This window comes from Trematomus bernacchii, unplaced genomic scaffold (genome assembly GCF_902827165.1).
Source record: "Trematomus bernacchii unplaced genomic scaffold, fTreBer1.1, whole genome shotgun sequence".
Classification (NCBI taxonomy): domain Eukaryota; kingdom Metazoa; phylum Chordata; class Actinopteri; order Perciformes; family Nototheniidae; genus Trematomus; species Trematomus bernacchii.
Window position 1 is genome coordinate 22,403,531 of NW_022987720.1, and position 15,247 is coordinate 22,418,777.

Sequence of the window (15,247 nt, forward strand, 5' to 3'; positions counted from 1 at the left end):
AGCATAGGATACACATAATGTTTGTGTGATATTATAACATGCTTTCCAATAATAGGCAAAATATGATATTTTTGAAGAAAATAGTTAGAATAATTATAATTATCATCAATGGACATCAATGGACATGGAATGTACCCTAAATTGTAGAATCACTCAAACAATGGTCAAGCAAGGACATGTACTGAATACACGTGTCATCATAGAACTGTTGCATTTGGTTTTACCCTTCTCTGCAACTCTGCAGAATCCTATGGGTGACATCACGGACACTACGTCCATTTATATATACAGTCTATGGTTTTACCATATAAGGTAAAATAAGAAATTGCCACTACAAGTCCAATGTAACAAACCACACCCTATTCTTGTACAAATAAAACAGAGTGGTGTGCAGAGGTGTAACATTATACTAGACAAATTTGACTTCCCTGTTTATCCGTATCTCAGTCCCCATACACGCATAACCAGTGAATCTGGCATTGGTGCTGGGGATTTAGCCGAGTTATCTTCAATAGAGTCACTCGATTGGAGAAGAAAAGTCAACAGTGGCAATGGAAACAAAAGGTAAAGTTTAAGCTCATATGACTATTGTTAATAAACTTAGGACAATAATGTTGTTCTGCGACCTTTTCTGCATTGTTTAGGACATTTATGTAATACAAGTGTTTATTTATTGATTTGTTAATCACATTGTTGTCATTGTATTTGTTCAATAGAGACAATTACACATTGTTAATAAAGAAAAAGTTATTGTATGTCAAGGTAATTATGTTTATTGAAACTAATTGCTGGCTTTTATCCCTGCTTAGGCTTTTCAAAATCATGATGAATTGTTTTATTATTAGAATTGAATCTGAATTCAACTTTAATAATAAAACAATACTTTTCCTGAGTTATCAGCATTTGTTTGTTGCTGTAAATATGGGGAAAAGGTTATTAGGTGTGATGGAAATGTCCAGATCTGCAGGGGATTTTCCAGTTCCAGTTTCTGTGAGGAGATTGTAATCATGCTAGTGTTTCACTGAATGTCGGTACACAATAAGGATAAGATGCCTTGAATTACTCAGCTGTATTTTAAAGATGCCTTTCTCGCTCATAGATGATTATTAATGCACTATATGTTTATTACCTTGCAAATGTAAGTTTGTGCATTCACTATTAATGTGTATAAAAAAAACATCACTCGCTCATTTCACAAATTTTACTGAGCTTGTCGGTAGATCTGCAGATATATGATTTAAACTCAAAGACAGAACAGTTTTTACTTTTCATTATGTACTGATATTGCCACCACACAAGCCATACCGCTTGTATAAGCTGGTATGTGACAGTCCTTCACAGCAGGATTTCCTGATGACAGATGTGTGTTTTAGTATAAGTGAATTTAATGTTGCAATGACATTGTTGTCAAAGCTATACTTTTCATGCAAATAGACAGATCATGAAAATGTTCTAGATTTATATAATGCATGTGTGTAAACGGGAAATTTGTTATATCTCTTACAGGGCAAACTAAGCACCCTCCAGAGTTGAGGATTGTGTTATTAGGTGGAAGAGTATTAACCAGTGACCCCAGTTTTAAAAGTACAGCTGGCAACATCATACTTGGCAAAAGTGTTTTTGAGACCAACAGAAGAACTGCCCAGAGTGTTGTGAGTCAGCGGGAGGTACATGGCAGACGGGTCACTGTGGTTGATACTCCAGGCTGGTGGTGCCACTACCCACAAGAAAACACCCCAGAGCTGGATCAGATAGAAATCAAGAACAGCGTCCATCTGTGTCCCCCAGGGCCTCACATATTTCTTCTAGTCATTCCTTTAGAAGAAGACTTTTCTGACATTTTCAAGGAATCCCTAGAAGAGCACATGCAACTCTTCAATAAAGGAGTCTTTGATCAAACCATTGTGCTGTTCACTGTAGATGATCCATGTAAAACAAGTTTAAAATACGACATCCCTTTCTGGCCAGCACTTCAGATGATTCTTCAACAATGTGGAAACCGAAAGCATGTTTTCAACATCAGCAACCACCAGGATAGGACTCAGGTCACAAGGCTTTTCGAGAAAATAGAGGCAATGATTGCACAAAATGCTGCTGGTCACTATTCTATTGATGCTGCTGATGGGAGTGCTCTGAGAGAGAAAATGGAAGCAATCGTTGAAAGAGCATCAAAGAGGTTTGCCGAAGTGCAGGCAAAAAGAAGGAAACTCAAAGCCCTGATTGAAGGTAAGTCAGAAATGTCTCTAAAATGCAGACAAATATGACGAAGATACCATTTATCAATAGCCTTTTGACATTACAATGCAAATGATACCTGCAAAGATACCTCACGTCCTCCTAGATTGATTTAAACTCTTTTTTTCCCTTTGAGAAGTTTCTGATTTTACTGACTTAGGTGTTTGAATAGTTAAAAAAGTCTTGATGGTCAACCTGACAATTACATAATGATGCACAAAACCTCAAGTCTGAATATCTTTTAATTCCACTTTGTCTCTAGGTGGCAAAACTCCCCCAACACATTTGAGGCTAGTGATGGTTGGTGCACAGTGGTCAGCCAAGAGCTCAGCAGGCAACACCATTCTAAGGAAATATGCATTTCCTGTTACTCACATGAGAACAACTGTGTGCTGCGAAATAAACCACAGCATGGTGGCAGATAGGCAGCTCACAGTGGTTGACTCTCCAGGCTGGTTATACAACGGCACCCTTCAGGAGCTCTCCGAGATTAATAAACTTGAAATAGAAAACAGCATGCATCTGTGCACTTCAGGACCCCACGCAGTGCTCCTTGTTGTCGGCCTGGCATCCGCGTTCAACGCAACATACCAGAAAGCGGTCCAGGAGCACATGAGTCTGTTCACGGATGAAGTCTGGAAGCACACAATTGTTCTGTTTACCAGAGGTGACTGGCTGGGAGTGAAGACTGTGGAAGAGCGCATTGAGAGTGAGAAGGGTCTGCAGTGGCTTGTGGAGAAGTGTGGGAACATGTATCATGTCTTGGATAACAAAAACCACAGTGACGAGACTCAGGTAACGGAGCTCCTTGAGAAGATTGAAGAGATGTGGGCAGGAAACAAAGATGGTCATTTTGAAGTCAACCTGGGCCGTGCTGAGCAGATGGAGGCAAGAAAAGAGGTTACAGACAAGAAGGCAAAAAGTATTCGTCAGACGGCCCAAAGACAAGCAAGAATACTCAAAGAGTTGTTTCGAGGTAATAAAAAACTGAATGTATGATTAATTTAATTATTATTACTATTTCTAATTGAAAAAAAACTCACATTTCCCAAGGGGAGACGCAGACAATCACTGACCATAAGGTTGTACTTATCGGGCCGAAAGACTCTGGGAAGGGTATGGCAGGAAACATGATCCTTTTTGAAGAGCTGTTTGGCACAGCTTGGATGAAGAAGGTAACAAACCTCTACAGGTTTTTTCGGGGGAAACATCTGATTGTTGAAGTCTGTTTTGGTTGTCATATTATTTTGTTTGGTTACTTCTATGCAGGAATTCCAAGATCAGAGAAGAACCACAATGTGTGAGAAACATGAAAGAAATGTTGCTCGACGAAACATCACCGTGGTTGAGGCACCAGGCTGGTTTGCAGACGAGATCACACCCGACTGGCTCAAGAGTGAAGTTCTGCGCAGCGTCTCAATGTGTGCTCCTGGTCCTAATGCTTTTCTCTTGGTTGTACCCATTTTCAAAACCTTTACAGAGAATGACTACAAAACAATGGTTGAGCTCTTGATGCCATTCGGTGACAGTGTCTGGAGGCACTGCATGGTGCTGTTTACCTGGGAAGACTGGCTCAAGGAAAGATCCATTGAGGAGCACATTGCCACAGAAGGCCAACACCTGGAACAGCTGGTGGAAAAGTGTGGGTACAGATATCATGCCATGAACTGCAATCCATATGGTTGTTTTGCTTTACCTATCATACAGCTGTTTGAGAAAATGTTTGACATGATAACACGAAACAAGGGCCAATACTTTGCCGCTGAAGACAAAATGGGGAACAAGCGGAAACCAACGCAGTGGCAAGAGGAGTGGAACAGGAGGGAGCAGGAGCTAATCGACAGGATGTTGAAAGCTGTTGCACAAGAACCAGAAGAACCGATCGTACCATCTATGAAGATGAACGCAAGCATGGATGGAGCCTTCACTCCGAGCAGTGAGTTTGATATTACTCAGTTAATCTAGGACATGTTTTTAAATTGTTTTAAAATGTAAGATAGACCATATGGCCTGTTACGATAATAATGTTATCGAATTATCGTATTAAATGTGGTTATTGCCTCAATAACATTTATGTTACCAACTTAACGTGCAACATATTGACCAGACCTTTATAATCTGAACACTATTAGCCTGTCGTACTGTATGTGGACATGACTTCAATCAGATTTTATGTTACCGATTTATCATACCATCAATAGACATGACCTTGATTATATTAGTGCCATTGTCTCAACCTACGATGTATCGAAATGTCTTGTAATTTTTACATTAACAACTTATCATACACTTTATTTATTTTATTTTTGCTGACGTCAATATTGTTTTGTTTACATGAGAATGGAATCATCACACATTTTAGACAACATATTGAAGGATTTTCAATATTTTGGCATTGGTCATTTTTCGTTGACATCCAGACCATTTCCAACAAAAGTAGTTACACTATTCAAATTCTGTTTTCAGTGAGTGGAGATGTTCCCATAGAAGTTGGGGGCACATTTTGGAGTCAAAGAGAATGTGCCAAAGTGACTGAATGGCTGAGCGTTAGATTTGGGGGCTCTGATGTCACCTCTGGGGTCGACAGCATGAGTATTTCAGCCAGTGATGTGGAGATGTTGGACCAAAGCCTCCTGACAGACGACAATCATCAACGAATGACAAGGTTTTTGTCAGATAAACATCAACAAAGGAAGTTAGAGTCTATTGTCCATGGCAGGGTCTTGACACACATTGAAGAAACAAAACGCAGGCACTCTTTTTAGCACACACAAGCAGGCTGGTAACTATGGTAACAAAAGAGAAAACGTGCACAGAAAGCACAGTTTTCCAAACACTGTTGGACCCTGCCAGAAACTTGGTGATTATCTAGCTGTATTACTTTCTGATGCAGCCAATACTATGTATGTTATGTTCAATGTTCATTATTTAATGTGATTATGTAATCATGTCAATGCAGAGATTATATTTTCGGGTCTTCCCTGTAACAGTGTAAAAAAGCATGTTATAGCATATCATGAATAGAAAATTTTAATTGTATGCAGAACATGAAATCATTTAAAGATTCAGAATTTCCCCCAAATATCAGTCTGGCAGGCGATACCGCAGCATCCGATTCCGGACTAACCACCAGACTCAGGGACAGTTTCATCCCACAGGCCATAAGACTATTAAAAACCTGAACTTTTGAAACAACATCCATAACATTCATCTGGCTGCAACTTAGAAATGATTTATCTAATATATCATATTCCAATCACTTGTATATAGACTCTTATTGCACTTTTTCACAATTTTACTAATTTACTATTTTTACTTATTTACTTGCACTATCTTTTCGGTTTTTCGGTTTTATTGTGTTACACTGTTGGAGGAGCCTGTGACCTAAGATTTTCATCGTCATAACTACACTATAGCTATGTACGTATGACTAATAAAAGCCTTGAACCTTAAACCTTGAACTAATTAATGGTGATATATTATTGATGGTAAAGCAATCCAGCAGAAGGCCTATCTGTTTGTTAGAAATACCCCCACCTTTGTCAGTTGCATACAATTATGTATAAAGTAATTCATCAATTTATCATACATTATTCTGAAATGGGCCATTCTATATAGGTAGGCTACTTTTTAGTTGGCTAGATACTTGATTTATGATGCTAAAACAGTTATTTTACTTTGATAACATTGAATAAAGGACCTTAACTTGTAATGAAGGATGTTTCAGTGTATTGTCATTCTGTGGTATTACTTAAGCAAAATATCTGAGTCCTTCTTTGGCCACTGTTTTTTTGTAAAGTCGTCTTTATATTAATGGACAATCATGTGTTTTGTTATGGAACTCATTTAAAAAATAAATTGTACTATTGTTGTACACTTGAATATCTGCTTGCATTTAATTCCCCTAGACTTCTGCTCTCAGAGGTGGTTTATTACTAAAACCAATAATAATTGAATGCAGAGGTAAGGTTTAATATTATAAAAAGTATATATAATATACTCTTAAAGTTACAACTAGCCAAATGAGGGCAACCATAATGCTGATGTGGCCTATGATGATCATTGGTGGAAAGTTACTAAGTACATTTACTCAAGTACTGTACTTAAGTACTTTTTTGACATTTTTGTACTTTATACTTCATCGCCACAACATTTCGGAGGTGAATATCATACTTTTTACTCCAGTACATTTATTTTAACGCTCACAGTTACTCGTTACTTTGTAAATATAAAAACACACATGCTGATATAGTATAATGCAGTAGTCCATTTAATATTAATCTCGACAGTATATTTAACATTTGGTCAAAATTGACCAGTTACACTGAAATGCTCTTAAATGTGTAAAAACATGATAGAATTAAAACCCTCATAACATACTGTGAAAAGATGCATAACGAGTACTTTCACTGTTGAAACTTGAAGTACATTTAGCTGATAATACTCCTGTAGCCTACTTTATATTATCCTGAATCAGGTCATTGAGCAGATGAGTACTTTTACTTTTTGTACTTGAATTACATTTTGATACAATTACTTTTATACTTTTACTGAAGTAGAACATTTAAATCAGGACTTTTACTTGTAGTGGAATATTTTAAGACCATAGTATTTGTACTTGTATTTTTAATATTATTACTTGTTCCAACCATAGGTTCCAACCAACACTGATGATGATAACAGATTAATGCAATCGCGAAAACACCTTACAGGCCTCCGTCGTTTATCTCCGTTGCCTTCCTGTACCCGTTATTTTTTTACTTTTCGTCCCAGTGTTGCGCAACTCCTGCTTTTCTGCTTTCTTTCCAGCACCTGTCTTCTGGTCGACATGTCGGAGTGCAATGCGGTGTCTGCAGCGGGACCCGGGGACCCTCTGGGCGGGCAGACAGCTCTCGGGAACGGGGCAAGAGGCATCCAGAAAGATGCGTTCGCGGACGCAGTGCAGCGGGCCCGGCTGGTGAGGAGGAGGGAGGTGACAGCTGAACTGGGGGAGGGCTAGCTTTCTGCTTAGCTTATGGGCTAATATTGTTTACACAGCCTGATATATACTATTGATATTCTGAATTATCATGTATTACTATTTACGAATTGTTAATAGTAGTAAAAGTAAGCTAGTAATGTATGGTCACTGCTTGTCGTACATTAGCTGAAACACTGTCTGTGTGTCCCAACAAACCCAGTATGTAAGTGACAGGGTGATAGGAAAATAAAACTTGCAAGATTAGCTTAACAATTACCTAAATTCGAGTCAATAAAAATACAACATTATGGGTTTGATGTTTATACTAACTGTGGGGGTGGTTTATATAAAACCCATGCAGGTATGATGGCAAACACCTGGTTGGCATAAAACAAGCCAAGAAAAAAAAGGCAACTTGTAAAATAACCAAAATCTAATCAACTAACTACTGTATATAGGCCTAGTCTTAATTATTTATTATGTTATTTTTGTTATGTTATTTTTAAGTGGATTTATATTTTTGTATTATTTGGGACTGTGAGAAGTGGCATTTCGATTTCCCTGTTTGTATCACACACACAGACACAGACATTGACAATAAAGTGGATTTGAGTTGACTTTAGACTTCATATTATTATAGTGGATGTCCCAGGCCAGATCAGATAGATGGACAAATTCATTTATTTATATACTTTTTACATGTTCACCTATTACTTTTGTACATTATAGTCTTGTCTATTCTTAACCTTCATATGTCTACTGAGAGCATTGCAAAAAAACAAGTCAAATTCTTTGTTTGTGTAAAAATCCTTGGCATAAAAAAGGTTATTCTCTTCCAGACCATAAGTCTGACATGCTCAGTCTCAAGTGTAGCTTATACCTGAGTTTTATCATGTTGGCACACTTGAAGGGGAGGGTAGGACAATCTGTTTTTTTACAGCTGAATTGTCATGGTTACCTTTATTCTTTCTTTTCAGATTGCAGCAAAGATTGGAGGTGATGCTGGTCCTCCTCCCATGAACAACAACACTGCATCAGATGGCTTTCCCTTCACTGCACAGAAACGCCAGCTGGAGGATGCAGGTATTGGTCACCTCGCTACTCAGTGCACAGTCTTCTTGATCCTAAGTGGGTTTATTTTATCACCCAATTGAATAATACCTTTCTTACCTGTATTGTCTGTATTGCATGCGCCTGACAGATGAACCGGAGAGTAAGAAGCTGGCTGTTCAGAGTGACTTGGATTCAGCCAATGCATTGTGTGAGTTCATCCCTCTATTCAATGTTCTGTTTCCTTTTTGCGCTGTGATGTTTAAAATATATAGCTGACACTATTTAGTAGAGACTTCCAGCTGTACTCTCTTTTTTTCTGTTTATGTCTCAGCTATTGGTGCACAACTGGCTGCTCTTGCACAACAAAGGTAAGATCTGATCATTTTCAGTTGTTTGTATGTATAAGTTTGAAGCCTTTTTATAATTTTTGCCTGATTTATTGCCTCTTTTTCCCTGATTGTCATTCTTGCCTGCTGATAGTTCCAGGCCTGCCTCCAACACAGAGGAATACAGTGTCCCGGACAGCATGGTGGGACTCAGTGAGTTCAAACCAACTCAATTTTAGCACACAAAAAGATACGCTTTGAGAGTGTGACTCACTCATAACAAAGTTGTATCTCTCTTTGTCCACAGTTATTGGCCGTGGGGGTGAACAGATCAATAAGATTCAACAGGAGTCCGGTTGCAAGGTTCAGATAGCTCCAGGTACTGCTTTACTCATCCACCGGTTTACATTTTCACTATAGTTTACCTTTTAATTTTAATATTGGTATTCTATGTGTGTGTATCCAGACAGTGGAGGCCTTCCAGACAGGAGCGTGTCTCTCACAGGTTCCCAAGACTCCATACAGTAAGTATCAGACCTTATGAAAATAGGCTCACTTTTGTTTTGTTTATGTTACGTCTTACGTATGATGTTGGTTGCCCTGTGTATTTGTCAAATTTGTCCAAAAAAACCTGGCAAGAACATTGCTTAAAAATTAGATTGTTGTCACTGATTTTATGTGACCCTGACTGCCATGAAAGGAGCCAATTAATAAACCATTTTGATTAATGTATCAAATTAATTCAAAAATAATGTCTGGCCAAGCTTTATATAAATTAGGCACTTAGTTTGAAGCCCTACGATGCTATTTGTAAATGGTTAACCTGTACAGACCTTAATTGCTTACTGTCAATGGCCGTTAGATCAGCTTGATTACAACATTTTGTAAAAAGGACGCAGAGTAACTGGTCAGCTCTTCCCTGGATAGGGATGCCCGGAGGCTTTTGGACGAGATCGTGTCTCGAGGGAGGGGTACGCCCCCTTCTTCTTATCACGAGTCCACCAACGGGCAGAGCGGCACGGTGCACGAGATGATGATCCCAGCAGGCAAGGCTGGGCTGGTCATTGGAAAGGGAGGAGAGACTATCAAACAGCTGCAGGTAAACTGCATTTTAGAAACTGTAACTACATTAAAGCATACTCCAGTATTCAATCATGATAATGCACAATCGCGTGAAATCCAGGAGCGTGCAGGGGTGAAGATGATTCTGATCCAGGATGTCTCTCAGGGACCCAACGTCGACAAGCCCCTACGCATCATCGGAGATCCCTACAAAGTCCAAGTACATTTATATAATCTTCTCATAAATGTCAACATAAATCTGTTGTGTCCAGTTGCCATGTAATGTCATCATCGTGTTTTCCTTTTCAGCAAGCCCAGGAGATGGTGCAGGACATTCTGAGGGAGAGGGACCACGGTGGCTTCAATGAAAGAAATGACTTCAGCGCCCGGATGGGAGGAGGCATGGATGTGAGTTTGTGTGAGACGGAGCAAAATAAGAAGTGGGATAAGTTGCCATTGAACCAAATTGGTTTTAAAAAACGTCTGTTTTCCACATAGATTCCTATACCAAGACACTCAGTCGGTGTGGTTATCGGGCGCAATGGAGAGATGATCAAGAAAATCCAGAATGATGCCGGAGTTAGGATACAGTTCAAACAAGGTAGGAGTCAGGCCTTGAATTGACTTTAATGATTAATATGTTGATGTTGCATTAACCGCACATAAACGTTCTAATCAATGTCAAGAGAACATGAAAGTTTGATGCCGATTAATAAAAAAGGCACCTTCTTGGCTCTCATTGTCCCTATACTTTTTTGTCTTTTAACGAATGATAAATGTAAATGAAAGACGTAGTGTCTTTATTTCACCAGAGCAATTACCTTGTCCCTTTTCTGTAAAAAGGGTTTACAGACAGCTGCTTGCATTGTGATGTTGCCCAATATCTGCTGAATCAGGCAAATCTCTCACTTTGGTTGCAAATCTGGTGTCATCTTGCTCTCTCTTTTTTATTGACTTAACATCCATTATTGTGTTGAACTGATTTTTCAATAATAGAGCAGGTAGACTTTACCTGGCCTGTGTGAGGTTTTGAGTTGAGGCACTTAAATTGACCCTTCCACATAGGTCATTTGATAAAAATAAAAAAAAGAATACAGCTAAATGCAGATTTCAATCTTTCCTACAGATGATGGGACTGGTCCAGATAAGATCGCACACATCAGTGGCCCCCCTGACTGCTGCGACCACGCTTCTCAGATCATCAACGACCTGCTGCAGAGCATCAGGGTCCGGGATGAGGGACAGGGGGTAAATGTAATAAAGTATATTCCCAATCAATTGTGCATAATAGTAAACGTATGGCAGCAAGATGTAATAATCCTTAAGCATGCTTGCTAAAATACTGAGGCTTTCTCTCCGCTCCAACCACAGGGTCCCCCAGGTCCTCCAGGCATGCCTGCAGGCAACAGGGGTCGAGGTGGGGGTCAAGGCGGCTGGGGGCCCCCTGGAGGGGAAATGACCTTCTCTATTCCTGCCCACAAGTGTGGACTTGTGATTGGCCGGGGAGGAGAGAACATTAAATCCATCAACCAGCAGACAGGGGCCTTTGTAGAAATCTGCCGACAACCGCCCCCCAACGGAGACCCCAACTTCAAGATCTTTATCATCCGGGGCTCGCCGCAGCAGATCGACCACGCCAAGCAGCTCATCGAGGAGAAGATTGAGGTACTTTCTATTTTAATTTTTACTTACAGATAGGTAAATATGTCGGTTCTTCTTTATTTGATGTGGGATTAATTAACATGTTTCAGATCCCCCTGTGTCCTGTGGGCCCGGGGCCAGGTGGACCAGGTCCTGGAGGTCCAATGGGTCCCTACAACCCTGACCCATACAACCCTGGACCGCCTGGGGTGCCCGGACCACCACAGTGAGTAACAAGGACTATCATACAACTGTTTGTAAAGCTTCAGATATTAAAGTTATCCGTAGCTACAACATGATTCTGTTCACTGGATTACAGAGAGGCCATGTATGAAATCCGTGCAAATAAGCGAGGGGGCATGTTACCAGACTGAGAAGTAGCTGATTTTTATTCTGCAGCTGCATAAGAGATCAGTGGTGGTTTTATGTGCTGAAATCTCATGAATGAACCATTTTTGCTATTTGTTTAGCAGCCACCAAAGGCTAATGTTGTGGCTTCCTCTTTAACTTGTTTTAATCAATTGTTGATGGAAAATATAACCTGAAAAAACATTTTGGTCAGAAGACTTAGTTTTCTTCTAAATCCAATAGTTTGTATAGTTGCATTTCAGAGTATCATTTGTTTCCCTATCATGTCATAGTGATGCCAACCATTGCTCTTCTCCTCAGTGGTGGTCCTCCAGGTCCTCACCAGTACCCCCCTCAGGGCTGGAGCAACACCTACCAGCAGTGGCAGCCCCAGGCCCCCCATGACCCCAGTGAGTCACCGTTGACTTCACTGCCTCTCCTGGTTTTGGGGGATCATTGTTTATTTTATGCTCTTTTTAGCATGTTGGCTGCTACAGTGCTTTCATCCCAGGCTATACGTTTTAACCGTCCTATTTTCAGATGAGTAATGCCTTTTTGTTTTCTAAGTCTAGGAAGGTGAACAGGAGTACTGATGGTAATGTTGTGATGAGATGTCTTGACGTTGAGCAGCAGCTAACCGTGTCTCTGTTTCCCCCCTGGTCTCCAAGCCCGGTCTCCAGGCCAGTAGCAGGACCTCACCCCCTCCACCCTGCATCTTTTCTAGGCAAGGCAGCAGCCAATGACCCCAACGCAGCCTGGGCGGCCTACTACGCTCAGTACTACCATCAGCCGCCAGGGGGGGGTCCAGCCCAGAACCCCGCTACCCCGGCAGGAGGAGGGGCCCAACCTTCAGGGGAGCAGACCCAGCCTGCACAGACGCCCGGGGGCCAACCAGACTACAGCAAGGCCTGGGAGGAGTACTACAAGCAGATGGGTGAGGCCGCAGAACAACTCCCTCTGGAGCTTTACCTGCTTTTCTATTGCTGCTGAAATGTTCTGCTGCTTTAAACCAGTCATCATCAACTTCAGCCGGTAGACTAAATACATAATGTTAATGGGTTTTATGTAACCCATACAACTTAGAAGGAATTCATTTTGTTAGGGATGATTGACCAACACCAAATGTGGGTGTTTGACCCATTTTAACATTTGTCAGCTATTTATAAGCGACTAGCCCAGACAACCCATAGCAGTAGTCAGGCCAAGACAGGTGAAGCTCTAATTTCTTCACATGCTCAAATGGAACTTTTTACCTAACTCACTTTGGTTAAACAGTGAAAATATTAAACATTAATAGAATAAATCTGAATCTTATTCTTGGACAAATGTAGTTGATAATATCCCCCAAAACAATTGGTTGTTCAGCAGTGACATACAAAATACAAGATAAAACCACAAAAGCACATGAACACATCATAAAAATAACAATAAACTAAAATAATATCCATGATATCCATTTTATTTTTGAAAATGAAATAATTTATAATCTATGTATAATGTAAAAAAAAATGTTTGGTTCATCTTTTGCAGTATTTTATATATTACATTTCTGATTTGTGTTGCTTAGCATTAGTATGCATCGAGTTGGTTTAAGTAAGATATATTTAGTCACTTAAACATCAAAACCTGATCAGAGATAATACGTGTTGATTTGTTGTTTCCTCAGGTGAACTTGTTCTTAAAGTGGAAGTGACTGTTATGGTGATGTGTCTCTTTTATCCCTCCTCCAGGCCAGGCAGGCGGCTCTGCCCCTGCTGCACCTGAAGGAGCAGCGGTGGGGGCAGTGTCCACAGCGGGGGGGGAGCCGGACTACAGCGATGCCTGGGCGGAGTACTACCGGCTGCAGGCGTCGTACTACGGACAGACCGGACAGGCGGCCGGACAGCCAGCCGCTCCACAGCAGGGACAGGTCGGTACAGAGCGAGGCTTTCATCCTGTTTCTGTGTCCGTCAGTCGCATCTGACAAAGAGGTTTGCTTTCAATCCATCTGAAGTAAATACATTATTTTCTAAAATACAACGGATGTGCTTCCTTTCAACTGTTTGTATTTTAGACGCAGTGATGGCAGAAGGAATCAGGAAGACAGGATGAAGAAGACGAACCCGAATTTAAGTCCAGGATCCAGCCTGTTTATTTAGAGTGGAAGTGAAACCCTTCCTCACCACCGAACCACACGTGGAAACTTCCCAAATCAACATTGTCAACTGAACAAGCTTTCCAGTGCTTTGCAGCTGAGGCTGAAGGACTGATATCCCGCCACACAGGTTCTCAATACCTTTAAATATATTTTATGAATGCCATGATATATATGGAAGCCTTGAAATGCTTTCTTTACTGCAGAGGAGTTGCTTTTAAATATATATAATCATCCTCGTCTCCCTAGCTATCAGGTCTTATATCTTATTGTGTATCAGGTAATAATACATCAGTCATCCCTTTTGTAAAGCTCATTTGATTTGCCCATTCTTTTTAATTGAATTATTTGACTCTTCTTGATTTAGCTAAGACTTTATTGGTATTTCTACATTTTGATTATTTTTCATTTGCTTATGAATGTGTTCATATGCAGCATTTTGTAAGCCAGTTATAAAGTATACAAATTGATTTGTAGTGTTGATTGGTGCATGTGGACTCACTATTCATTGCTGAAAGCTGCTAGATATAGATGACGAAAACATCCCCCCTTTATCTGCTAAGGACATGCAAGTTATGTGAAATAGTTTTAAATAGGGAGCCTCGATGACAGGTACTAGACTTAGTCCTGGAGTCCTTGAAGTTTGAAGGACAACGTTGTATAATGGCTCGTAGGTTGCAGGATTTATGGGCCGCACATCAGGTTATGCATCTTTGTTATGGCCTTCCCTGCCATTAACACCCACCAGACCTTTTCAAACTAACATACTGGGTGTGGGCATTCACCTTGAGGCAACTGCCTACCTCATCCTAATTTGGAGCTCCTGACACCCTCTGTAGTTTTCATATCTTCTACAATAGTGTTATGTAAGGCTAAATTCACCTCACATTTGCATCATGCTGTGATTTTAATGCACGTTTTATACTTACTTTTCTCATGGATGCCAACGAGTATGTTTAAATCTTTTACCCTTCATTGTGTGTAACGGAATGAAATGTAGTCTTCCAATGTGTCTCACTTGAAGATATACATGTACATATATTCAGCAATATAAGGCTGTCGGTTTGGACTTACAGAGATGTATCAGGTATGAATCTTGTATTTTGAATGGCAGCTTTGACGCAGTGTTGATATTGTTAATAGATGACCACCAGCAGCAATACTCTGAATTAAAATGGGGCAGATGTTGATTACTTTAAAGTGTGTGTTGAACATTTTGTTGTCATGTTTTTTACAAACGGTATGCACTTAAAACATTGCCAACTGTTAGCAGATATAACTAAATCACATTTGAGACGAATCACCACTAGATGTCACTGTTAGCTTTTCTAAGAATAATCAAGTGTTACTAAATAGATGAAACCCATTTTCAGAGGAAAATATTTGAAAGATCTCGTTTTAAACTGAATTTGCAACATTTTGAGTTTTCACACACTTACAATCAACAACACTTTTGATCTTTTACCGTCTAAGGACATGCTTGTGGTT

The 15,247-nt window shown here is 40.1% G+C and overlaps 2 protein-coding genes across 4 annotated transcripts; both read left to right on the top strand.

Annotated features, from left to right (window-relative positions):
* The first annotated feature begins 457 nt into the window (after positions 1–457).
* On the top strand, positions 458–5,432 carry LOC117492807 (GTPase IMAP family member 8-like). The gene is made up of 6 exons (XM_034143196.1): positions 458–564; positions 1,507–2,226; positions 2,498–3,211; positions 3,289–3,410; positions 3,505–4,171; positions 4,702–5,432. Exons 1-6 carry the CDS (start codon positions 552–554, stop codon positions 4,998–5,000), a joined length of 2,535 nt encoding a protein of 844 aa, XP_033999087.1. The 5' UTR covers positions 458–551; the 3' UTR covers positions 5,001–5,432.
* Positions 5,433–6,925: 1,493 nt separating this feature from the next.
* On the top strand, positions 6,926–15,221 carry LOC117492808 (far upstream element-binding protein 2-like). 3 transcript variants are annotated; one of them, XM_034143198.1, is made up of 18 exons: positions 6,926–7,207; positions 8,173–8,278; positions 8,397–8,456; positions 8,580–8,616; positions 8,729–8,787; positions 8,882–8,953; positions 9,041–9,098; positions 9,502–9,673; positions 9,758–9,856; positions 9,946–10,044; positions 10,135–10,237; positions 10,763–10,884; positions 11,008–11,301; positions 11,388–11,503; positions 11,947–12,035; positions 12,350–12,559; positions 13,356–13,534; positions 13,679–15,221. In XM_034143198.1, exons 1-18 carry the CDS (start codon positions 7,064–7,066, stop codon positions 13,685–13,687), a joined length of 2,028 nt encoding a protein of 675 aa, XP_033999089.1. In that variant the 5' UTR covers positions 6,926–7,063; the 3' UTR covers positions 13,688–15,221. The 3 variants fall into 3 exon arrangements, with proteins under 3 accessions (XP_033999089.1, XP_033999088.1, XP_033999090.1); XM_034143197.1 differs by having other exon boundaries at positions 6,927–7,207; positions 10,763–10,890; XM_034143199.1 differs by having other exon boundaries at positions 6,928–7,192.
* Positions 15,222–15,247: the final 26 nt, after the last annotated feature.

Coding starts and splice junctions, on each gene's coding strand:
- LOC117492807 (XM_034143196.1), top strand. Junction 3,212..3,288: donor ACTCAAAGAGTTGTTTCGAG/GTAATAAAAAAC, acceptor ACATTTCCCAAG/GGGAGACGCAGACAATCACT. Junction 3,411..3,504: donor GCACAGCTTGGATGAAGAAG/GTAACAAACCTC, acceptor ACTTCTATGCAG/GAATTCCAAGATCAGAGAAG.
- LOC117492808 (XM_034143197.1), top strand. CDS start 7,064: ATGTCGGAGTGCAATGCGGTGTCTGCAGCGGGACCCGGGGACCCTCTG. Junction 9,857..9,945: donor GAGATCCCTACAAAGTCCAA/GTACATTTATAT, acceptor TTTCCTTTTCAG/CAAGCCCAGGAGATGGTGCA. Junction 11,504..11,946: donor GGGGTGCCCGGACCACCACA/GTGAGTAACAAG, acceptor TCTTCTCCTCAG/TGGTGGTCCTCCAGGTCCTC.